A 26423-nucleotide genomic window follows, 5' to 3' on the forward strand; every position below is an offset into this window, starting at 1 on the left:
ATTTAACAGGATATCGTATTTCTATATTTCTATATCAGAAATGATTGATAACAGAAATATTTTAATATTAGGTTTTGTTAAGTTTTCGTTGCGATATCGTTAACAATATAAAAATTGCTCCGAGTCCATACAACTTTCTGACTTTTCCTTTTACAATTCCTAATATCATAAAAACGTTTCTACAAGAAATTTTTAGATACTATTTTTTATTCAAGCTTACGTTATGTCAGAAATCGTACAAAGTTTAAGTACGTCGAATATTCCCTTTGCTATACATTAATATACATTAGCTGCAATAATTTCAGTGTTAACCACCTGCCATACTTTCTACTAAAAAGAATACTCAGTACTAACTTATTATTATTCCGATATTATTCCGTCCTTCAAAATTGTGATAAAATTCTAATCTCTTGCCATTAACATTTAATCATTCAAGTAAATTCAGGCGCACACACAATAAGCACCAATTTTCTTTCCCCTCCAAGTAATTGTTGCAATCGAAAAATTTCAAATCGCAGCGACCGCAAAGGAAACGGTATGTCAAGGGCTTAAAAAGGTTTCAAGGTAGAAAGTTAGAAGCGGGTAACACATCGTCGCTACCTTCGAAGGCTGCGACCGAGTGGCGACCTCCGCGATGACGTCTCTCGACAGCCCTGACCTAGAGGACAGTTCGTACGCGACCAGATCGTCGCGTTAACATTTCGTCGCTGTTACGTAAGAAAGTCGGAGGGTGTCGTTGTGTGTTGCGGTAACCGCAGAACAACCGCGGGCCAGGTATATTTAGCAGCGGGCAGGTTGGAATTTCGATAACGTTCGCGGGCCAGGAAGCCCACCCCCGCTTAGCTATACATCCACGGCATACGCGGGGCATGTATTAATAGACCGAACCGCAGTAAAATTAGAGCCGCCGCGAGGAAACTCATTTCGCAGTCCGGATTAACGACCGCCGACACTTGTTGGCCGTGGCGGATCGAGAACGCGGATCGATCGCGAGATCTTTCGAGATCCCTCCTCGCGGGATTCGTCGCTTCCTCGCGGCGGATCCTCTCGCCGAGATTTTTCCGCCAGCTCGGCGAGTCGTTTCGAACTTGACGATGGCTCTGGTGAATCATTTCCGAACACGGGGTCGTCATTATCGGCTCTCCAGCTCCGCGATGATCAATTTTTGAACATCCGATGGGACAACGATCCCCGAGTACGAAAACCTATTACATTTATTTATTGGAAAGTTTCATTTCGAGCGTGTCTTCTGACTTAGTCTGCCTAAGGAGCTTTGTGATAGTTATCCCAATAGAACTGTAGTCCTACAAGTATCCCAATAGTGATCGATAGATCGCATTGATTGCGATGGAATTCTTGGCGAACGATCAAATCTGCCGCTGAAGAGTTCGTCGAAATAGTCAGAAATAAAATGAAGATTAATAGACAGACATTTGTACGCATTTCTCGCAAGAATTAGAGGACGCCGTTCGAAACAGAAGAAAAGTGAACTTCGAACATACGAAAATGACCAGAGGGAGAATTTAGAACTGAAAGGTAGACTTAGAAAGAAGGGTAGAAATTTCCAAGGGGCCTCTTCGTCTTGCAACTAATACAGGATAACCTTAGAATCCATAAAAATCTGCGGTCTCGCGATGCATTTCTTCGCGCAAACTGCGGCAACGAACCAGACCTCCGCAGCGATCCTTCGGCCAGAAAGTTGATAAATAATCTCGAAGGGGAAAATAGTATCCCACTGCCTCCACTGTCAAAACCACCTGCAATCGCGAATAGTTGTAAGCAGTACAGTCTGTTCGGGGGAAGAAGAGATTGGTTATCTTCGGAAGAAAGAGTCAGGACCGGTATCTCTGCCGCGTTTCCGTTGGTTCGGCGTATCGCGTTTGTTTCGGCGATAATTTAAAAATTGGAGAAAACAAGGACGCAAGGGGGACATAATTCTCTATGGGTTTTCCATCCAATCCACCTACTCGAGATCGTCTCCAGCCCCTCGGCCCGGCCACCGCCGCCGCGGCAGGAATGAAGCTGATCCACCACCACCACCCCCTCGGTGTGTACGCTCGGCCGAGAGGAGAGAAAGAGAGGGAGAGAACAGAATGGAAGAAGAGAGCGAAGAGAGACGGGGTAGGATAGAAGAAAGACGAGGAGAGCACCGGGGGATGGCGGCAGAGTGGAATCCATTTCGAAATTGCGAGCCACCCTGTCCGACCTCTCCCCTACCGACCTCTCTTCCTTCTAGCGCCTTCCCTCAGGAAAATCCACCCTCTTCTATCCTCTCTCTCTCTCTCTCTCTCTCTCTCTCTCTCTCTCTCTCTCTCTCTCTTTTCTGTCCCTACTTCGCTCCCTCCGGAAGGTAGCGTGCTCGCCTCGAATACTGATATCGAGCAAAGTCCTTTTTCCCTTAAACCGAGCAGCCACCAGGAATAATGCATTATACGTACGCGTCTTTCGTCTCGTTTCCTCGCACCCCCTCGCGCCGTCCAACCACCACCGCCGTTGTCGCCCTCTCCCTCCGCTTACCTTTTTCGAGTTTCGTCGACCTCTCCTTCGCCACCGGTATCGTTCCGCCAAAATGTCGATGATCAGCAACTCCGAGACCGTCTCTCCTCTCTCTCTCTCTCTCTCTCTCTCTCTCTCTCTCTCTCTCTCTCTTACTCGATCCAGAATCGAAGCGCGGTGGGGGGAGGGTCACCCTCCGTCGAGAGCTCTGTCAAACGTGAAATTTTTGAGACCAGTATTCGGTCCACAAGCAGAAATTTCGCTCCTCTTTGTTCCGCAATTTGCCCCGCAATTTATTCAGCGCGAGTTACGAGCGAAGTTCGCTTTTATCTTGGCAAGAGAATCTTTGGTGTTCGATATTTTGTAACTTCGTGGATGATAATCCTACGGCGACTTATCAGGACTTTTCTTTCGTGAGCGCGAACGCCCGATTTTCACATGGTTCGCTTATCTTTTTATTCTTCGGTTCGTCTGGAGCCTTTCCTGGGCACAGTATGAATTTTCAAGATGGCAGCACAATACGACGGTGGAAATACTTGAGCCCGGTGTTTATACTATGCGCACTGAAAGTGGGAAGCATAGTTCTCAGTGTCTACGAAAGGGTTAAGTAAGACTCGAACGAGAGAGCGAGGACGATTTTTGTGCTCGAAGTACTGTGCGCGGACTTTGAAAAATTGTTTCAGAGATTCGAACCGCTCGACGTCTCTCTTAACCGTTATAGATCCTTCCTAGCAAGCTCTACCGAGGTTTTAGAACTGCGGAACAAATTTTAAATATTTTTAAAATACCGGTAATCCTAATTCGAGGGCCCGGGTTCCACGGAATCGCGCGCGTTCCGTCGAACACGATTGCTCGGGCGAGCTAGCTCTCCCCGGAAACCGTGGATCCCGGTTCGAAAAGACTGCCATCTTCCCGGCCTTAGTCGAGGGGCAGCCCGAGGGTAGGAAACGGGGGAAAAAATGACGACGCTGAAGTGGATTTCCGTTTCATTTCAGGCGTGTAACGAGTTCACGACCCACGTAATGAATCTGCTGAGGGAACAGAGCCGCACCAGGCCGATCACGCCGAAGGAGATCGAGAGGATGGTCCAGATCATTCACAAGAAGTTCTCGAGTATTCAGATGCAGCTGAAACAGTCCACCTGCGAGGCCGTCATGATTCTGAGGAGTCGATTCCTGGACGCGAGGTACGTAAATCCATTCGCGTCTACGGCAAAAGCCGAAGCAAAAGATAAAGCAAAAGCTAAAGATTCGAGTCAACTTAAAATCTCAATGTATTATTTCTGATCTACGAAGATGACTAAAGGAACGAACTTGCCACTCGGTCTCCGTGTAATCCGAAGCAAAATTTAAGCTTGGCTCGCGACAGAGCATCGGAGCCATAGATTTCCCGAAACTGTTTAAAAACCACCGTTGGTAACGCGTTAAATTCCCAGAGTTTCTGCCTCTCGCCCTTCCAGTAAAACGATGCCGGAAACTTTGTTGCAGGCGTAAGAGACGGAACTTCAGCAAACAGGCCTCTGAAATCCTGAACGAATACTTTTATTCGCACCTCAGTAATCCTTACCCAAGCGAGGAGGCCAAGGAGGAGCTCGCGCGAAAGTGCGGTATCACCGTGAGTCAGGTAAACGAACGAACGAACGAACGAATCATCTTCCCACTCGATAACTAGAATTCCCATCGACTGGCGCGACCTAATCATTTCCTTAAACCCTTCGCTGCCACGCCGTGTCGAAACGTTCCACGATTTCTTCCCTCGAAGAAGCGACGTCGTCGCGAGAACATCGAAACGAGCAATTAATTCGGTACACTTGGAAACAAGATATCGAGTTCTAACAAATGAAACGACGTTCCAGAACGTTCGAATCGCGTTCTTAAATTTTTTGGTCTCGACAGCGTCGCTGGTTTTCGCCGTATCTTTGAAAACTGAACCGGGTCTGAGGGACCCGACGTACGCGTTTCGCGCAGGAAATGTGACAGCGAAGGGTTAAGCACCGCCGTCGTTGATATCGTTCACTCGGAGAAAGCAAGCTCAATGATCCAACATTTTTCGCTCGCAGGTTTCCAATTGGTTCGGCAACAAGAGGATACGCTACAAGAAAAACATAGGTAAAGCACAGGAGGAGGCGAACTTGTACGCAGCCAAAAAGGCAGCTGGTAAGTTCCGTCCTTCGCCAAATGAGCGACGGGTGTTCCTTGATGAGTTCGTTTCGATAAATTAGAACAACAGAGAGCAAATACACATCGACTGTTAGGAATCGACATTTCCGAACGGCTAATTGTAAGACTTGCGAAATTTTGTGCGGTACACGCGAGGCGTTGCTGACGAAAGAACTATCGCTACCGATCATCTTCTGTCTCTCCTCTGAGGGGAAATTAGACGAATAGACTGTAGCAGTACACTGTGATCTTACTGTTCTCCGATTTCACACCGAATCGGCTGCGAGTTATTCAGTAGAAAAATCGGCCCTCGACGGCAACACGAAAAACCGCCCGAAAACTGGGAAACGAAACTGTGTTTGACTTTTCCTGGTCGAACAGAGCTAGCGGCGAAACAAATTGATCCTCCGCAGGAGGATCCGGTCGCAAAGAACAATAATCGCCGATGGACGACGCGTGTCGTCTCGCGGCCCCTTGTATTTACCCTTGGCGCGCATTCCCGCGGAAATTAGGAGAAAAATGCCGGTTGGTTTTCTCGGGGAAAATTCCTGGCATTCGCCGGGACTCGGGGCTCGCAATTACGCGCACTTCCCTTAACTACCGGAGGCGTCTCTTTATTTTCGAGAGCGCCGCGAGATATTTTTAACTTGCCGATTGCACGGGCGGGGGGAGGTGGGGGGAAGAACGCCGTGCGACGAAAGACACGAGGGCGGAGATAGAACCGGGGGGGAGGAGGGATGCCGTCGTCGTTCTCGCGTTTCTTCCGACGCGATGCCCTTTCCTCAGCCACGCTTCCGGTGCACGCAGCCCTCCCGTAATTAAACAAAACGGAATTCGAGCGACACACCAAAAAAAGGGAACGGCGATTCCGCCCCTCTCCGACATTTCTTTCGCGCTCGCCGAAAGGAAAACATTTCACGCGGCGCGCGGTTAAGCTGATCGCAGTTCCGCTGACTCGGTGTTTTAAGACTCCAAAAGAAAACAGAAAGAATCGGGAATTATTCACGATACCTCAACGATACATTTGCCAGTCTGGATAACCAGTGGCGTGCTCGCACCCCTGTTCAAATCTTTCGAGCAACCCTTTCACTGCGAACTCTCCCGAGCCGTTTCGCTTCGCTCGCCTTGACTCGGCACGGAGACGCCATTTCTCCGCGTCGATCTCAAGAAAACGATTTATTTCTTCCCTCGATGATTCTGTGATGTATACGTCGAAAACTGTCCGATGGTGTGCTGAAAATTCTCTTTATATTTCTTGGATATCCTAGCAAAGACGCGGAGGGTATATGGAGCATCTTCCTAATGCAGCAGTTGCAAATTTCAGCCGGTCGATATTGGTAAATCAATGGTTAAATACATCTGCGAATAATAAATGCTTAGACGTCTTCTATAGGTATCTGCTCGTTTTGCTCCAGATTTAAAGAAAGCTTTTGCTCAGAATCGAGGGACCAACGCGGGGGCTGTCTTCTACATAATAGGTGTTCTGCTCGCGTTGCTCAAGAATCGGCCGAGAAACGTATCACGTAAGATCGATGGATGGCCAAAAATGTTTCCCCGGATACGAATATGTGGCTCGTCGAACTGTCTCTGTCACCTTTAAAAACGAGAACGTGAAAGAAATTGTGTGCTACGTAGTGAAAGGGTCGATTGTGCTGGTCGTGTTGGCAAATTCGGTAAGATGATCGCCGCCACTGGTTAGATATATATATATAGGGCTCCGATTTGAGGGAGAACAAGAGAGCTGGCCTCTCTCTCTGTAGAGAGAGACAGAGACGGAATGTATCGGTGTCAGGCGGAAGAACTTAAAAGACGCACCCTCGAATTTTGTATGCACCGCGATTGTTTCTACAGCAGCTTTTGCAGGAGCGTCGCCGTACAGTATGGGCGGTGCCAGCCAGGGCACCCCGACGCCGATGATGTCGCCGGCGCCTCCCGGCGGGCCCCAAGACATGGCCGGTTATGGGATGGGCATAAACGGTAGCGACTACGGATCGCAACCGTACAACGACGGCTCGATGGGCTACGATCCTATGCACCAGGTAATTTCCAAACCATCTATCGCCACGTAAATAGAGAATTCTTTTCTTTTTATTTTTTTTTTCACCCCGTAGTCGGCGTCAATTGCCTCGCTTTCTTCGATATACATATTTATTATATTTACGTACAATACAACTGTGTTGTGCGCACGCTCGGTCACGGAAGCCCATTATTAACCGGATTGCTGTCCGTAAAACACTTAAAAGCTTTTCCGAAATAATATAATAATCGAAGCTCGTGTCGGGTGCGCGTGGACACCCGTGACCGACCGTACACACACGGCCCCCAACCCCTTTTGCATTCTCTGAGCATGTGCTAGATTCTCTTCTGATAACGCTTGCCCTGCCCCCGGAGTTCGGGGGACCATCCTTGGCTCGAATGAATGGAAAGAAACGAAGTCGTAACCCGCGAATTCGAACAATTTGTGTCGAGCGAAAAAAGAAAAGAAAGAAAAAACAAACAAACGCGAGACAAAGAAAAGTGATTCGATTGGTCGGAAGAACTCTGTCGCAGCACACACGATTTCCATCCATTTTCAAGCCGGTTCATCTCCGTAAATGCATGCGCATCTCACCGCATATTCACACATCTTGCGAGACTGGACGTTTGGATAGAAGAGAGCGAAAGGTACAGAGAGAAAGAGAGAGCAAGAGAGAGAGAATGAAAGAGTGCGCGGGCGAGACTGAGCGAGTGGACCACGGTGGAGGAGAGGAGAGGAGAGGGTGGTGCGCGGCGTCTGTGAAATTGGGTTTGCGCTTGTGCTCGTCTACACGGTGTACCATGCTAATAGTCTTCGATCGGACCTCGGGAAAAATTAGTCGTTTCTCGGCGAAACTATTTTTCAAAATTGATTTTCTCGAGCGAAGATCTGTTGGAAACGTCCGTTTAATGTTCGAGATCCTAGCGGGTGGACGAAGCAATGGAGACACCTTGAACGTTAACGATAGTGATCACAGTAATTTCTCCCGGAAATGTTCCGAGGTCGGAATTGAAACCGGCAGATCCGAGAATACTAAGTCGCGATTCTTCCGGCCTCGCGAGTCTTTTATAGAAACTCGGGGTAGTCGGCTAAAAATTAATATGAATCCATAGCAACGCTAGAATAAAAACGGTGACTTCAATTTTTCATTTCAAATCTTTTGCCACGATTCGAAGGCAATTCGGAGGCCACGTGACACGATTCTAAGGCAATTCGGAGGCCATGTGATACGATTCACGTGTCACGTACCTAGCACCTACCTTATACTTTAATAATAATCTTAGCATCGGCGTAGTAATAAATTACATAGACGCAGAACAAACACAGGGAAATTCACAGCAACCCAAATTTTGGTATTTCCTGGAGAAATTACTGTATTACTAGACAGAGAGCTTCTGTGAAAATTATCAAAGAACGAAAAACGTTCCCATTCTGCTCCAGCCTTAGTTTTCTTGTAGTCTCAATTTTTATATTGTATAACGACTCCTTATTCACAAAAATTCTCTTGACCTCAATATATAATACATAACCACGAAATCCATCTATCCACCTAGAAATCGCATAAATTTTCCATTGCTTTCTTCAACCCCTGCAACGGAGAACGTTTTATCAAGGATGAAAATGAATTTTGCAATCTACGATAGTAATAGAAAATTCGTATTGCGCACGGAGATCTGTATTTTAAGAGCTTTCGATCAAGAAAATTGAGACACGGTGTCACCGTGTGCGAGGAGCACAGCTCAAAGTGTGTGGCGTCCGAAGGAACAGTGTGTGGTGTCTGTGTATGCGTGTAGAGTGTTGTTGGAGTATAACATAGGGCACGTAGGGCTGGGTTGGATACGCTGTTGCTGGCCTAGGAAGGGCGGACTTAGCGGGGCGGTGGTTTAGAGACGAGAGGAGGGGGTCAGGTTTGCGCGCACGGGGCGCCAGCAGCGGTGGCATAAGGGTTGCTTAGTATGCATTGGAGTTGCTAAGTCACTTTTTAGGTAGGGCTGCTCTCTCACATATTAATGGACTCTGGTAGGTGCGCGGCCGTGCTTCTAACGAGCTGCCTCTGTTCGGCCGACGAAACGCAACGGAACCCGCGGATCTTCGGAGATCCAATTTCCCCCTGTATCCGACACGGAGCCGAAAATCGCGTTGATCTCGTTCCGCTTCGGGCCCCGCTGCTCTCTAATTAATAGGGGAAACTCGCTTAGCGCCGGACACCAGCGTTTTGTTGGACATTTGTCGAGAGAATCGTTCGATTCTTCGGTCGCATGAAATAGAAACGCGACATTTGAAAATTTCGACAGATATTTGCAACTAGGATGCTGATTTTTCTGCAATTTGTGCAGCGTTTGCAATTTTTAATGTAAGAAATCCGATATAAGAAATATTTTAGTCGATACAAAAAAAAAATAATAAAATAATTCACAGAAATATGAGAATTTTTGAGAAATCTATATATCTATTTATAAAAAAAATGTGATCTGTTTTGAGACTGTCTGGCATTCGGTGGCATTATTTGCTCTTTCAACCCTTCTAATAACGAAAAACGATGCATCGTTGTTGGCTACACTTGAGAAAATGTCTTTTTAATATTTCTAATAAATAACAGGTTTATTTCTCATTTCTTCCACCGTTTTGAATTTTCTGAATATCGGGTTTCACAAAAATATTATCGTTCAGGAACGCAACACTCCTTCGATCGCCACTAAAAGGGTTAGAATACGAAATTAAAGTTCAGAGAAACGTGTCTGAGATTATCAAGGCAAAGAAAAATAATGAGAGACGCGTATAATTTCGTGTACCAAGGAAACAAAGCTTCTGTCCGGTACCAAGAGAGCTCTCCCTCCGTGTTAGCTCTAGCCACCCCCGCGCGTCCCCGCCCCCGGATCGGCTAAATCGGCGGGGAACGAAAGCGTTCTCTTAGTCAGAGAATCGGTAAATCATTCCGACGTGCAATTTCACCGGTGTCACGTGGCAAAGAGTGACGTTGGATTAAATTCGCGCGAGAACACGCGAAACACGATCTGCTTCGGCCAGCCTCTCTCGTAGCCAGCTTGTGCTGCTGGTAGCCCTGATGCGCGGATTAAACGTCCCTCTTGTCGATACACCGCGACCGGTTGTCGATACTCTTTTTCGCGAATATTGCTGCTCGCTACGTTCGTTGCGAAACACGGCTCCGGCGATAACCGTTTCGATTACAAAGCCTTGGGAGCCAGGAATTCTTTAACCCCTTCGTGCCTGCCTAAAAATCCTCGAATTCGTACTTTCACGGTCTTGAAAACTTCGAAGTCGCGATTGAAATCGCCGTGCGCCTGAAGAGTACGATTTTTCTGTCGATTCTCAGGCTGCGGATGTAGTATAAACCTTTAGCAACCCCTTCCAAAAATTGCGAAAAATAATGACGAGTTCAAACGTCTTCACAGTACGCGAAAAATTTTTTCACGATTAAAGTCATTCCTGGCTTGAAGATTGAAGTCTCCTCTTTGCAGAGACCTATAAGAAGTTGGTATACGATTTTTCTATCAACCCTCAAACTGTTTCTAAAGCCTATACCTTCAGCAACCCCTTCCAAAAATTGCTAAAAAATAATGACAAGTTCAAACGTCTTCACAGTACTCGAAAAATTTTTGTCACGATTAAAATCATTCCTGACTTGAAGATTGAAGTCTCCACTTTGCAAAAACCTATAAGAAGTTGGTATACGATTTTTCTATCAACCCTTAAACTGTTGCTAAAGTCCATACCTTCAGCAACCCCTTCTAAAAATTGCGAAAAAATAATGATGAGTTCAAACGTCTTCACAGTACGCGAAAAATTTTTTTCACTATTAAAATCATTCCTGGATTGAAGATTGAAGTCTCCTCTTCGCAGAGACCTATAAGAAGTTGGTGTACGATTTTTCTATCAACCCTCGAACTGTTTCTAAAATCCACACCTTCAGCAACCAATTCAAAAAATTGCTAAAAAAATAGTGACGAATTCGAACGTTCTCACAATGTTCAACAAATTTATTTCGTGACTAAAATCATTTCTGGCTCGAAGACTGAAGTCTTTGCAAAGACCCGCTGAAAATTGGTGCACGATTTTTCCACCATTGCTAAATCCCCTCTAAAAAAAAAATCGCTAAACACCAGGTATCGACTGATTCGTGTCCGAGCAACCGGTCCCTTGGTCGCGTTCCTACGTTGTCGACGCGATTCCGCAGAAAATTAATTTCGCGGTTGATCCGGTTCACGTGCGCCCTACGGATAGGCGGGCAGCCCCGAAATGAAGCGACTAAAATGCATGCTCCCACCTAGCCGGGCGCCTCCTCTCGTTTCGTTTTCCGTTCGGCCACGTTCGAAGACTGTTCCCCGTTTCCCGTTCGTTGCCGGGTATAGCTCGGTTCGGGCAGCAACGGCGGCCGTTTCGCGCATCCTTTCCGAAATTCCGCGCCGAACAATTCGCAACGAACGCGAGCAACAACGATCTTTCCCGACGCGACGTACCATCGATTTGCCCTTCGATAACACCTTCGCCCGATCGAGAGAGAGCCCCGAAGATTCTGTGGTCCGGGAATGTGTCTCTCCTGGTCCTAGAGCTCGGCCCGTTGGCGATCGGTCGACGATTAGCAGCAGGGAAAATAATAATCTGGTGGTAACGACGGACGCTCTCGCTGCTGCAGCTGGCACTAACGTTCCCGTAACAAACAATAGAGAACCGAAGGATTCGAACCAATTGCTTGCACGCGATTATACGAGCACACCAAGCGATCCTACTTGCGCGTCGGTCGATCTTTTTTAACCAGCACACACGCCCTATTTCTCGACCGACACCCAATAATCCGTAACTTATTCCCAGGTTAACTTACTCTACCCCCCCATCCCATCCCCTTTTTGTCTCTGGTGTTTCGTTTGTTTTTAATTTTTTTTTATTTTTTTTTATTTTTTTTTTGTTTAATTACACATTCACATTTAGTTGTTGTTCCTCTAATTTGTTTTTTTACTTATCGCCGTTCTAATCGCTGCTGGTTGGTTACCCGCCCGAGTCTAACACGCGAGGAGCAAAGAACTGTGTTTGTTGCAACGGGGAAGAAACGGGTGTGCCTTTTGTTTTCGGTTCTTTCGTTTACGCTGGAAGATTCGAGGATTCAACGCGAACGTTGCCTTCCTCCGCTACTTCTGTTCTAATTGTTTCCTTAAAGAAACTACACACACATATATATAATGTATATATGTCAAGGGTGTCCCAAAATTATGGTATTTCCGGGAGACGTGGGGTTCCTGAGATCATTTGAAGCAACTTTCTCCTTTACGAAAATGTTCTCCGAGGCTTCGTTTACGAGTTATCAACGAAAAACAGTGACCAATGAGAGAGGCGGGATCGGCTGGCGCGCACGGCGCCCAGTTCCGTTCATTGGCTCGACCGCCACGCGCAAGCCGATCCCGCCTCTCTCATTGGTCACTGTTTTTCGTTGATAACTCGTAAACGAAGCCTCGGAGAACATTTTTGTAAAGGAAAAAGTTACTTCAAATGATCTCAGGAACCCCTCAGTTCCCGGAAATACAATAATTTTCGGACACCCTGTATATATATACACAGAAACGAGGGCCGCGCTCTTTCGGGCGCATTGTCACAAGCACAGTTCGCAAGCACGGTCCCCGACACCTGTATAACACCGTTTACGATTGGTCGTCTGTTCCCTGGTCTCTTCTACTCTCCGTTCACCTAACGACAGGCGACTAAGACTAGCAGCCTAAGAGACGAACCGTCCATTAGCTCCCCGATCGATCGAAACGCGAGTGCAGTCCTTTCTGCCGGTCGATCGATGAAATCTTTTGACGCTCTAACTAATACCGACGATCGTTTAAAGGTTTGTTTGAAATCGGACATTCGCAGCTGAGAACCTTCGAATGAATTTTTCAGTTGCGAATCGGCGAGTCTAACTATGGTAAATTCTCCCTAATTTTCATCAAGCTTAGAAAACAATAATGGACAATTTCGGGAGAGGAGACACGATTATTCGAGCTTTGCACTCCGTTTTTATATAATTGTTGATAATCTGCAACTATAAAAACGAGCCGCGAGGCTCGAACAATCGTATCTCCTCTTCCCAAATTGTCCAATTTTGGTTACAAGCTGAACGAAAATTAGGGAGAATTTAATCGTCTTTCTTGGGGTCGTTATTTCGATGAGAATTCTCGAGCCTCTATCGTTCGTCCGGTGGATAAAGTGTTCAAAGCAAGACGATCATTTTGGTTTTCGATTCATGGACGAGGTCTTAAAACTGAACCTACCGCGACGGTCGGAACGACCGGTCTCCGCGTTCCTTGTTTATCAAATCGTCGAAATTATAAGAATTCTTTCTTACGAAACGATCGAACGAATTCCTTCGTTCGAAATCACGTTGCAATATTAATGCTGAGGAGTCTAAGTAAATTCGGTTTTGTTACAGTAATTTCTCCCAGAAATGTTCGGTGCTAGGAATTGAAACCGGCGGATCCGAGAATACTGAGTCGCGATTTTTCGGGCCTCGCGGATCGTTTTTATGGAAATTCGGGCAGTTGGCAAAAAGGGGCGAAAACGATGACTTAACTTTGTTTCTAATTTTTTGCCACGATTCGAGGGCAATCGTGACGCGATTCGAAGGCAATTCGGAGGCCACATGACGCGATTCGAAGGCAATTCGGAGGCCACTTGACGCGATTCTAAGGCAATTCGAGGATCACATGACGCGATTCGAAGGCAATTCGGAGGCCACTTGACGCGATTCTAAGGCAATTCGAGGATCACATGACGCGATTCCAAGGCAATTCGGAGGCCACTTGACGCGATTCTAAGGCAGTTCGAGGATCACATGACGCGATTCCAAGGCAATTCGGAGGCCACTTGACGCGATTCTAAGGCAGTTCGAGGATCACATGACGCGATTCGAAGGTAATTCGGAGGCCACTTGATGCGATTCTAAGGCAATTCGGGGATCACATGACGCGATTCGAAGGCAATTCGGAGGCCACTTGACGCGATTCCAAGGCAATTCGGGGATCACATGACGCGATTCGAAGGCAATTCGGAGGCCACTTGACGCGATTCCAAGGCAATTCGGGGATCACATGACGCGATTCGAAGGCAATTCGGAGGCCACTTGACGCGATTCTAAGGCAATTCGGGGATTACATGACGCGATTCGAAGGTAATTCGGAGGCCACTTGACACGATTCGAAGACAATTCGGAGGCCACGTGACACGATTCGAAGACAATTCGTAAACCACATGACACAATTCTAAGGCAATTCAAGGATCACATGACGCGATTCGAAGGCAATTCGGTGACCACATGACGCGACTCAACGCGGTTTTTCTTACCCGACTCGCACCCAAACGTCGATCCTTAGCATCGACGTAGCAATAAATTACATAGGCGTACCACTAGCACAAGAAAATTCACAACAACCCGAAATCTGGCACTTCCAGGAGAAATTACTGTATTCCTACAAAACAGTCGGCTACTTTTGAGCTTGGTAGGTTCAGCGTTAAACCCTCGCTTGCCTCTTGCGTCGTCTCGACGTAACCTCGGCCGTCGCGAGATTTATCCACGCAACATCTTCCATCGTACAGAAAATTCCTAGATTCGACCTGTCTCTGTAAACACTACGAGAACAACACCGGCATTTGCTAGATGCCTGCGAGAGCACTTCAGGGTCGAACGAAGCAGGGGAGAGGTCAGGATGAACGGTTCGCTGCTCCGAAGGCTGGATCGTGTCGCCTTGTTTGAATTTACTTGAGTTTTTCTCTTGGCACAGATGAAACGAAATTCTTAGAAGGCGACAGAGAGAGAGAGAGAGAGAAAGAGAGATAGAAAGAGCGAGAGATAGAGAAAGAGAGCGATAGATACAGAAAGAGAGAGGGAGAGAGAAAGAAAAAAGAACAAAGTGAAGAACAGTAGACGATGAGAAAATCAGAGTTCGCGCACGCAATTAACGACACAGACCAGAAGAGAGTCTCAAAAAGAAAGAAAGAGAGAGAGAGAGAGTGAAAGAGAGAGAAACGCAGAAACTGACCGAACGGGCCGACAGAGAGATCCGGACAGAAATCAGGGGAGATCTTGAGAGAAAATATCGAGGTCCCGCGGCTCCTGTCGCGCAATGCCAGCCGAGAACCGTCGTCCTTGCTGGCGATCCATTCTGCCGCGCGGAACCGTCCTTTTGACGATCGTAGATCAATGGGATCGGAGGTCGACGAGCCGGCCGGAGGACGTCCACGGTTCGTTGCAACAAGCACAGGTCTCTTTGCCTCGGGGAAACCAGGAAGTTCTCGCGGACCCTGGGCCTGCACGACGCGGCGCGTTCGCGCGTGTCGCAGGCTCCGGACCTCGATCTCGCTCGTCACGGTCTCGCGCCTAGCTTATGGGGCCCTAGAAGTCGGAGGCCCCCGAAACGAGAGATCTTGCCGGACCCGGTCGAGGTGTCCGGGGGAACCGGGACCGCCTGCGTGGGCTGCCTGTGCGGGTCAAAGGTCTCGCCGAGCGTGCAATATGATTTCGATAGACGAACCTTTCTACTGCGAAAGAGAGAGAGAGAGAGAGAGAGAGAGAGAGAGAGACCTCGGGCGGCTCGATCTTTGGGGTCGAGAGGCGCTCGCCGCCCTATGGACACGCACACGCACACGGGGGAAACCATGCTTCCCCGCTGTAAATCACGGCGCACGAGAAACCCTCTGTCTATCTGTGGACCGTCGTGAGACACGCTCTATCTTCAAAGACCAGTTGCGCCGCGATCGACCGTGCAGCAAAAGCGGAGTCGCGGAGTTGGATATGGATGATACAGTGAGAGAGAGTGAGAGAGAGTGAGAGAGAGAGAGATGTCTTCGTTCGAGGCATGCATGGCTGCACGTAGAGCTGTAAGTTCATATGTGTGTACATTCTGGTTCCACGGAGGTAGTACGTGTGTGCGTTTTATTTTTGATCATTATCTCTTGTGTTGATGTTTTTATTTTTTATTTTTTGCGGGTTCGATTGGCTGGGGTGCCCTTTCCTGGGCGAATTTGTTCGGCGAGAGAGAAAGAGAGAGAGAGAGGGTGAGAGAAAGGTAGCCGCGAGAGGAACGAACGAAAGAGCGAGCGGAAGGAGGAGAGAGGGGAGTGAAAGGGGACGGATGGCAGAGACTTCATTATTTAGTTCGTTGCGCAGAGTTCTAAATTTTTCGCGTAGACAAGTAGAGAATAGGCGCCGGTTCGCTGCATTGGCGGGCCCGGATGAAAGGATTTTCGAGTTTGTCGCTCCCGGATATTCTGTCGCCCGGAGGGCCATTGTAGCCGGGGAATCCTTTCACGCTCGCAACGGGAATCGACGCGCGCATTCGCGTCTCGCGAACAAAGCTGATTAATTTTTCCGTGGCGGGTTCGCGACCCGGCCGCGTTCATTCTCATTGAAATCGGAACCGTGTTCCCATCGGCACGGCGTGTCTGGCCATCGTCGCGATTCGGCAGTAAAAAAAAAAAAATGGCCGAAACGCGTCGCCCGCGAATCCGCCACCCCCGGAAGTCGATGTCCCGTTGCGAAGGCCGGCCAATCCGAGCAGAGCCCGCGCACGTTCGTCCACGATTTTGTTTCTTGTCCGCGCGCCAAACACCGCGGGAAGATGACACACAGTCTGCGCAGAGATGACAAAAGCGATGTACGAAACGAACAGAACGGGAGATTTTGTTGCCGGAAGGCGAGGCTAGCGACGAATACACGCGCGTTATTATTTGTCGCCGCCCGCGGGGGATGAAAGGCGGGGGGCTAAAAATCAAATACAATTCAATGGAATAAAATGAAATGAAATGAAATTAAAATAAAATAAAATAAAATAAATAGCAAGCAAAACGAGAATCGCAAAAAAAAACAAAAACAAAATGCTACGCAGGGCAAGGCCTTGGCTGGGGGGCCAGGCGCGACGGGATGGATGCAACAACGCGAGGCGGTGCCGGAGTTTCCGCCGCTCCACGATTCAGCGGACTCTGATTCCGACCGAGAAAACGAGAAACGGCCGCGCGTCTAAATGCGTTTACATTTTTTAGATTGCGCGAGCTAGGACGGTGACGAAACCTGGTTAGAGAAAAAGAGAGAGAGAGTGTGTGTGAGAGAGAGAGAGAGAGAGAGGCGACACAAATGACTGCGTGAGCAAAATACCGGACCCAGTAGAACGACGGAGACAACAACAATACACAGAAACAAAAAAAAAAGGTATACCACCGTTGCGACAGGAGGCGACGTAACACACAGAACACACACCGTCACGCGCGTGCACACTATTCTCGACGACACTTTGTACACAAGGAGGACACGCACGCAACAGCAACAACAACAACAACAACAACGACGACGAGGACGACGACGACACGCCGTATACACGCGATATACGTACACACGCGTATACACGCGCACCTCCGAGCCACACACGAGGAGATATAATGAAAAAAAAAGAAATAAAAATGTTCGTTGGTGTTCCTACGATAACTAGTAAAAAGAAGAAGAAAGAAACAAAGAGGTTAGTTTCCGGTTTTCGAACATTTTTCTCTTTTTTCCGTCGGGGGAAGGGGCAAGCAGCCGGCGGCGGCCGCCATGTTGGCGCCAGGCGGGGCGTGTGTCCACCTGCGATTTTCAAGCGTGAATCGCGGGCTCCCTGGTCGATCGATCGATAATCCGATTCGCGGATCGTTCTCGCGGGGAGTGAATCATTTTCGTAGTCCATTTTCTTGCTTGCCCTTTGACCACGATGCTTAATCTTGCCTTATCGAGTGGCCGTACGCTACGAGTGACGTATTGTACGGCGGACATGGAAACGAGCGTTAAACAGGAAGAGGAGAATAGTAAGAGGAAAGTGGTAAAAAGAACGAGTGTGTGAAAGAGAGAGAGAGAGAGAGAGAGAGAAAGTGAGAGAAAGAAAGAAAGAGAGAGAAAGAGAGAGAGAGAAAAAGAGAGCGTAGGAGAGAGAGAGAGAGTGGAGAAAGGACGGCGTACGATGGAAATAGGGAATGCCTATGCGGTCCCCTAAACGAGAACGCGTAGGCTCGCTTCTCTTTTTAAGACAATATGAACGGCGTACAGCCGCCTGGCTAAGGAGAGAGAGGGAGAGAGCGTACACGAATCAACTATTTTTTTTACTTTTCAATACGCTGTTATACATATATATATACATACACACACACACACACATAGATAAACACAACAGAGACACACTACACGTATAAATAGTTTTATATAGCTTGTACAGATCATTTGATTCTTTCCCACTGTTTCCTACCACCATGCGTTCATTATTTTCTTCGCGAATTGTTCGTTCTCCCCGCGATTTGTTTTTTCCGGAGACAACCCGGCATCGTTTTGCAACGATCCTTGACGGGAGAGAGAGAGGAAGAGAGAGAGGGAGAGAGAGATCGCGTCGTGTATCCTTCCGCCGTAATGTATACATATACGAGACACATATATACGCAGACACAGACACACGTTCTTGCGTAGCGTAATTTTCATTGCTGGGCACGGATTATAAACGAACGCGGCATATATACGATATTTTTGTAACGTTTTAACGTTATACTTAGACTCACGAAACAGGAGATACTACTTATAGCGCGTCAAGGAAACTTGTACTTTGTCGTTGCAGGCTTCGTCACCGAGATATCATTTTCATTCTATATATCCCTTTCCTTCCGTTTCGTTCATCATGTTTCTTTGTAATCTTCTCTTATACATATTTTAAATCTAATCTCCCAGCACGGGTGTATCGTGTAATGCTAGCGAATGTGTTCCCTTACGTTCGATCTATTATGGTGTTTAAGTTCCGAGTTTCTCATTTAAGTTTTAGCTTCGAACTGTACCACGTTGCAGCGTCCCCACACGTTTGCGTGCTGATCTTGTTCGCAATCGTTTCGACGCGAGGACACCGCTCGCTCGTTCGTTCCTTCGATCGCTCGCTCGTTCGATCGTTCGCTCGATCGTTCGCTCGATCGTGCGCTCGATTGTTGCACGATCGTTCGCTCGATCGTTCGCTCGATCGTTCGTTCGTGCTTTCGATTGTTTGTTCGATCGTTCGTTCGATCATTGGATCGTTCGTTCATTCGCTTGTTCGTTCGATCGTTCGTTCGTTCGTTCATTCGTTCGATCGTTCTATCGTTCGCTCGTTCGATCGTTCGCTCGTTCGATCGTTCGCTCGTTCGATCGTTCGCTCGTTCGATCGTTCGCTCGTTCACTCGATCGTTCACTCGTTCGTTAGATCGTTCGTTCGATCGTTCGTTCGATCATTCGATCATTCGAACATTCGATCGTCCGTCCGTTCTCTTCTTTCCGCCCGAATCGGCCGGTTCCTCCCGCGGTGAATTTATTTATTTCGGATCGGCGAGTGTCCTCGTTCGAACGAAGCGAGAGAGCATCGTATAATCCTTTGTCACGTTGGAAAATTGTGTGCATGATTGTACCCACAACCACGAGCGAGCCGAGCGAAACCGGCGAGTCGAAACCCCATTCTCGCGATTCACTCTTTTTTTTTCTTTCTTCCACCCCACCCCCGGCCTCCTTATTTTGTAAACCAACGATTCAGCACGAGCTCTTATTAAACTATTCGTTTCTCCTCCGCCATGCCTTTTTTCTGTTTCTGTTCAATCTCATCCACCCACACACGCGGCGTCGAATCCAGAGGCATATCCGGCCGCGAATTCTTTCTTAAAACGCGATCGACGCGAACATTTTAACCGGTGCGACGATCTTTTCGCGAAATCGCTCTGTCCGCAAGCAAAGTCGCGCGCTTCTAAAGAATTTATTCGATGTATTTCCCTGCCGAGAAAATCCGAATCGACGCGCTCTTCTCGCTTTCGTCGAAGCGGAGCATTTCGTGAATTTAGCATTCAAATTTCTAATTCGATATGATCTTTAGAAAATGTCGAACTACGACGCGACACGTTCGATTCGCAGCCGCTTTAGGCTCGCGGAGGATTCTCCAGCGAAAGGGTTAATCGACGCGAAGCATTTCGTGAATTTGGCATTCAAATTTCTAATTCGATATGATTCGATCTGATTTCTAGAAAATTTTGATCTGCGATGCGACGCGCTCGATTCGCAGCCGCTTCAGGCTCGCGGAGGATTTTCTAGCGAAAGGGTTAATCGACGCGAAGCATTTCGTGAATTTGGCATTCAAATTTCTAATTCGACCCGATTTCTAGAAAATTTCGATCTGCGACGCGTTGCGCTCGATTCGCAGCCGCTTCAGGCTCGCGGAGGATTTTCCAGCGAAAGGGTTAGTCGAAGCAGAGCATTTCGTGAATTTGGCATTCAAATTTCTAATTCCATATGATTCGATCTGATTTCTAGAAAATTTTGATCTGCGACGCGTCGCGCTCGATTCGCAGCCGCTTTAGGCTCGCGGAGGATTCTCCAGCGAAAGGGTTAATCGAAGCAGAGCATTTTGTGAATTTGGCATTCAAATTTCTAATTCGACCCGATTTCTAGAAAATTTCGATCTGCGAAAGGGTTAATCGACGCGGAGCTCGGTTTTCAAGCGAAAGGGTTAATCGACGCGGAGCTCGGTTTTGGATCGCGCGTTCGAAGGAGAAAAGCGCCAAACATCGAACGCGAGGCTCGTCGACACCGCGATTTTTCGCGCGCTGGAAAGAGGAAAAGCTAGAAAAAAAAGAAAAAAGATCGGCGGCCGATTTTCGCTGGATTCGACACTCGAGATATATACGATTGCGCCTGTCTACCCTTAGTTGGTCGTGCGTACGTAGGTACATATGTATTGTGTGTACGTCTGTACATGTGTACGAGAAAGAAGAGAAATCTATATATATATATTATATTATATATTATATATATATATATATATATATATATATATATATATATATATATATATATATATATATATATATATATATATTCTATACTTTCGTATCTGTGTAACCCTCGTATGGATCACCGTCGCGATGACGTAACACCCTCCTCACTGGGGCGGAGACCTAGACGATTGCGTGGAAATGGTTCCGAAAAAGTTTTCTGTCGACCGTACGCGCGCGTGGACGAACAGTCGCCGGCAAAGATCCGTCTTCGCCCGTAGACTGCGGACGGATTGCTCGGCCGGAGAAATTTCTTCAACAGAAGAAACGCGACGAGATCGCTTCGCGATTTTACCGCGAATTTTCCGAACCTAAAATAGCGAAATCGCGCGCGCGGTGAAACGATTCGACGAAACTCGGTTTCGCGCGATCGACGCGGAAAAAAGCTTCTTTCGCGCGAGGAGTCGCGGTTCCGTTCGCGAGAAAGCACGAGCATCGATCGCCTAAAATTCAGCCGCTGGCAAAAAGTATTCGTGCACGATTTAAAATGCAATAACTTCTTTCGAACCGATCCGATTTAATCTTTTTTTTTTTTTAGTGTTAAAGGGGGTAGTTTACGATTAAACGACGAGTATAGTTCTTTTTGAATTTCGCTATCGTATAAAATGATAACAGAGGATAAAAAACACTGGTTTGTGAAACTTTTTCGTTTGAACCTGGAACGAAGATTTAAATAACGCGTTCGGCGCATCTCGGTGACTTATATGAAAACTGACGATTTCATTGAAAATGACGTTTTCTTTTTTATTGACGCATAATCACAAACAACAGCCTTTCAATGATAGAAAAATGATCTGCTGAAATTCGCGAGAAATTGCCATTTTCGCGATCTTCAATTGCTCGTAGCTCGTAATAACAACGTCGGTGAACGTCGGAACGCATTTTAAAAATTTTCGTTTTATCGAAAGTCAAAAACAACTATTTTTTATCTCCTGTTATCATTTTATGCGACGGCAGAATTAAGAAAACAACCATACTACTTATTTAACCGTAAACTGGTCCCTTTAACGATTAAAAAAAAAATATATATATATATTCAACACAATTATGCCAGTTCGAGAAAAGTTATTCTCAAAGATGTTCGAATACTTTTCGCCAGAGTGGTCGTAAAAATAATCGACCGACTCGGACGTGTCGAGTTCGACGCGCGCGTTCTAGTATGATTTCCCGCGGAGAAAATGTTTCGAGTATTTTGAGAAATTATTTAACCGGGTGGATCGCGGTTGAAACCCGACGGTGGAGAGGGCTCGTTCGGCAGGAAGATCCGCAGTCTAATTAACACGTTGAATGCCACGCCGGTTTTACAGAAATTGCCCGGGGCGCCATGATGAATTTTCTTTTATTTGATACATATAACGTTGAAGTAATATCTGCAATAAGTTACAGTGTATAACCATGTGTGACATGTTAATTGCGACGGGGATCATAGTTTGAATTGGCGATGATAATAATACCAAATTTTAGATATTCACATTTGTTTTTAATTATATATTATATATTATATATATATATATATATATATATATATTGATAGAAATATATATATATTAATTATAATATAATGATATATATATATATTGATAGAAATATATATATATTAATTATAATATAATGATATATATATATATTGATAGAAATATATATATATATATATATATATATATATATCAATTTGGGGGCGCCGGTCACCGGTGGCCCCCATGACGTCACCGCCAAGTTAAGCGCCGGTCACCAGTGACCCGCGTGGCATTCAACGTGTTAAGAACCGCGGCCGGAGGTGGAGACGGTGTGCGTCGCGGCCCGATGGGACTGACGAAAGCGAGTAGTAGTCCCGCCGCGCGACCCTTTTCCGCTCGCGACTGTTCGGCGTCGTCACGCTCGCGTACACGGCCGGTGGTGCCTGTTTGCTTTCAGGAGCTGTCGCCTTGAAATACTTAGAGGAATCGCACAGAAGACAGAAATCGCAAATCAGACAATTAACCGAGAATTCGTTGCGATGTAGGAGCGCGTTTAAAAAGAGCGTCGCGCGCAGCCCACGATCTCTATCGTGAAACAATGCTCCCGCGCGATCCGATCACCTCACTATCTGTGATCCGAGGCTCGCCCCCGGACCAGGGGGCGGGTAATACGAACTAAAAAATAAACAAAACGAACAAGCTATGCGACAAAAAGATAAACGAAACAACAAAAAAAACAGAAAAACGAAAAAGAAAATCGATAATTAAGCTAATTAACGTTATTGTAATGGATATACACGTTCTCCGCGCGAGCTCGCTGATACACGGCTCGACGACGAGCCTATCTCTCTCTCTCTCTCTCTCTCTCTCTCTCTCTCTCTCTCTCTCTCTCTCTCTCTCTCTCCTCCTCTCCTTCTCTCTTCTCTCTCTATATCTCTCTCTGTATCTCTTTCTCTCTACTTCTCTCTCTCTCTCTCTCTCACTCTCTCTCTCTCTCTCTTTCCGTGAACGTGTGGCAGTACCGACGGCTTTTAACGAGGAATCGCGCGCACAGAAGAAGCTCGCGATCCGAAAACATTTGACGCACTTCTCCCGTCTCTTTCTTCTCGCGCTTTCTCTTCCCCTTCGACCATCGTTCCGCCGATCCACGAAGCGATTTAATTACCCCCTTCCCCCTTTGCTCCTTCTCTTCCCTTCGTCTCCTCCCGATTCCCGATTCCTTTTCTCCCGTTCCAACTTACAGAGCTTCTTCCCTCTTCCATGTCGCAGACCGTGAACCGAGAGTTTCGATCCGTTAGAACACGATGAGGGAAAGAGAAAGGAAAAGAGAGAAAGAGAGAGAGAGTGAGTGAGAGAGAGAGAGAGAGAGAAGACGACGGACAGCGTGTGTTCTTTTTCGAAGAATGATGCGCCGCCACACACAATGGGAGAGAAACGATATAGGGATTTTAAAGAGGGAAAGAGTTTGAGACGAACGGGAAACAGAACAGAAATGAAGCAATGGTCCTGCGACACAACACTAATGTATACGATTTTTCAACATGGAAATATTATATATTGTAGCTATACATATAGAAGTATATAAAAGAGAATAGTACATAGGCAAGAAAAAAAAAAACTGTAACGGCTAAGTACATCACTGTAACGACGATGCTAATTAGTAGGACGAAAATTTATTTTATTATCATTGTCGCTATTAACTATTATTACTATTATCATTATTCATTATTATTATTATTATTATTATTATTATTATTATTATTATTATTATTATTGCTATTATTATTACTATTATTATTATCATTATTATTATTATTGCTATTATTATTATTACTATTATTATTATTATTATTATTATTATTATTATTATTATTATTATTATTATTATTATTGCTATTATTGACGTTACGACTATCGCTATTTTTATCATTGATATTTGCGGTGCCCGCATTGCAATTGTATTATTGTCACGTCGACGACGATTATTGATAATTGCGAACGTATGGGAATTTATTGACCGCGTTCCGTTCGTGTTGAACGTGTTTTTACTTTTCACTTTTAAGGAAAGACGATAGTCGATTCGAACGCCCGGCGATTTCCGTCGATTTATTACTATTATTATTATTATTATTATTATTATTATTATTATTATTATTATTATTATTATTATTATTATCATCATCATCGAATTAACGGTTTGTCGACGACTTATTCTAATGAATTGCGGCCCTCGGCGATTTCTTAGTTAGCACGTAGGCGGAAAAGAATAAAAAAAAAAAGATATCCATTTATTGTATAAACGAAGGCGCGGCGATGATGAGAATAACGAGTATCCTCCGAAAGATTAGGTGATTAAATTCTGTTGTTAAATAATATGTCGCGGGCGGAACGATCGACTGAGGATCGTCCATTGAGGACAGAGTTTTCTTAGGGTTTTTTTGTTGTTTTTTTTTCCTTTTAATATAGTACCGGGGATCACACCGACGCGATCATCGTTTTCGAATCCGTCTCTTCTCCCGTCTTTTTTTCTTTTTTGTGTTCACACCTTTGTCCGCGGCGCGTACACGCACGGTTATATATTTCCTTGAACGTTTTCTCTCCGCGGCGGCCGTTGTTTTTCGATGGTATCCTCCTCAAAAGATCTGGACACGGAGATGCGGGACCGAAACCGGGACGATAACGAAAGAAAGAAATCGGGACGAGACGGGACCACCGAGTTTTTCCGTGTTGTTTCCGATCCCTCAAGGGCCGATCCTCAGCCGATCTAATTCCGTCGTCCATGCGACCAGTACAAGTGCGTTTCGGCACAGCTAGTATACGAGAAAAGTGCGCCTGGAGCGTTCGCTGTGAGCGCGCCTCCGGGCGACCCCTTATTAAGCTCTACCTAACATTTAATAAAAAAGAAACGAAAACGAGTCAAAAGAAGATAATACGAAAGAGAGAGATGTCGACTAAATGACGATTTAAGGGAGAAAAAAAAACGGGCGTGTAAAACGAGAAGAAATAAGAGAACGAAAGAGAGAAACGAAAGAATAAGAAAATAACGTTTAACATTTATGGATACACACACGATATTAAGATATTATATATTCATATTCCTCCTCCTCCTCGCTCCCCCTCTCCGCTCGATCCTTTTTAATCTCCGATCGTGTCCACCACCCCGCGTATTTTCCGTTTTCAGGATACGAAACAAAGAAACAAAGAAAAAAGAAAGAAAAACCGGCGCGCGAGAAACGGAAAGAAAAACGTAGGGAAAAAAACAAGAAATAAGAAAGAAATACACAGAAGCGATACGATAACACGAGAAACGAACGGAAATTCGGCCGTGATGTGTGGTTTTTTTTTCTTTTCTTCGCGCGACGGCGGCGCGCGAACCGTCACCCACGCGGGTGGTTGGTTTCGCAATCGATGATTAAATAAACGCATTTATTGTTTCTCTTCTCCACCCGTTGAGCGAGGTTTCAACTTGCTTTTCTTGCGTATTTCACGAGGAGAGAGAGCGCGCGCGCGACATTTTTATACAATATTAACTAACCGACGACCTTTAAAATCGTTCGAGCGACGCCGTGTTTGTTACACTCGAATCAGAAATTCTCGTTGGATCGCCGGTTCCTATTTAAAAGGCCGACGCGGATCCGGAAGCTCAAGGATCAGGTGTCTCTCGACGTTACGGGGCTTTTGACTCTCGCGAGAGGACAGATTTTTTAGTCGCAACGTTTCACCGAACAGAGAGCTTGTTCCCCCACCCCCGCTTTGGCGGACAAGCACACACACACACACACACACCAGAGATGAAAATTAAGAAAGATGTTACATATATATTCTTCGACGAAACGAAAAGGAAGTTGAAGTCACGTCTCGATGCGCGCGACAGTATACGACAGAAATCATTGTATCGACTAAAAAAAAATCATGGTAAACCTAATAAAAACGCTCAGAAATAATATCAGTTCCATCGATGATAACGAGTGTTTCTCTCTCTGTTGCTAGCTAATAAGGAACCCCCTTTCCGCATCTTTTTGTTCGCTCCTTGAACTCTGATACTCTTTGAAATAAAAAACGTTTTCAAGTAATCCGCCTTCTTTGCGTTTCATTACCCACCGTCTCTTGAACGTTTGTACGTGTTCGAGTTGGAAATCGAGAGAATTCGGTGATTGTAAGTGCTGCGATGCCAGTTATTATGAAATGGTAATCGAGAATTGTGATAATAAATCTAATAATAATATTTATTGTGATAATTATTAATAATATTATTATTATATATAATATTACTAATAATAAATATTATTAATAATAATATTATTATATTATTATAATAAAAAATAATATAATAATATTATATTATTAATATTATTAATTTATTATTAATAATATTTATTGTGATAATAAATTTGTATCATTCAAAAGTGCGTGTAATTGTTTCATTTTCCATTTTCCCACCTCGAAGCGATCGTTAAC

At 45.8% G+C, this 26423-nt stretch overlaps 1 protein-coding gene across 4 annotated transcripts in view; it reads left to right on the forward strand.

Moving 5' to 3' along the window:
• exd (PBX homeobox extradenticle) overlaps nucleotides 1-26038 on the forward strand; it is a 70796-nt gene extending 44758 nt beyond the window's left edge. Inside the window, exons 4-8 of one of the 4 annotated variants that reach the window (XM_033466131.2) lie at nucleotides 3492-3682; nucleotides 3984-4119; nucleotides 4556-4652; nucleotides 6507-6694; nucleotides 22423-26038. In XM_033466131.2, the coding sequence (XP_033322022.1) occupies nucleotides 3492-3682; nucleotides 3984-4119; nucleotides 4556-4652; nucleotides 6507-6694; nucleotides 22423-22437 (627 nt within the window). In that variant the 3' untranslated portion in view covers nucleotides 22438-26038. Of the gene's footprint in view, nucleotides 1-3491; nucleotides 3683-3983; nucleotides 4120-4555; nucleotides 4653-6506; nucleotides 6695-14444 lie in introns of all 4 variants that reach the window. The other 3 variants (XM_033466130.2, XM_033466127.2, XM_033466129.2) reach the window with 3 other exon arrangements.
• The last annotated feature ends 385 nt before the right edge of the window (nucleotides 26039-26423 follow it).

This window comes from Megalopta genalis, chromosome 1 (genome assembly GCF_051020955.1).
Source record: "Megalopta genalis isolate 19385.01 chromosome 1, iyMegGena1_principal, whole genome shotgun sequence".
NCBI lineage: Eukaryota > Metazoa > Arthropoda > Insecta > Hymenoptera > Halictidae > Megalopta > Megalopta genalis.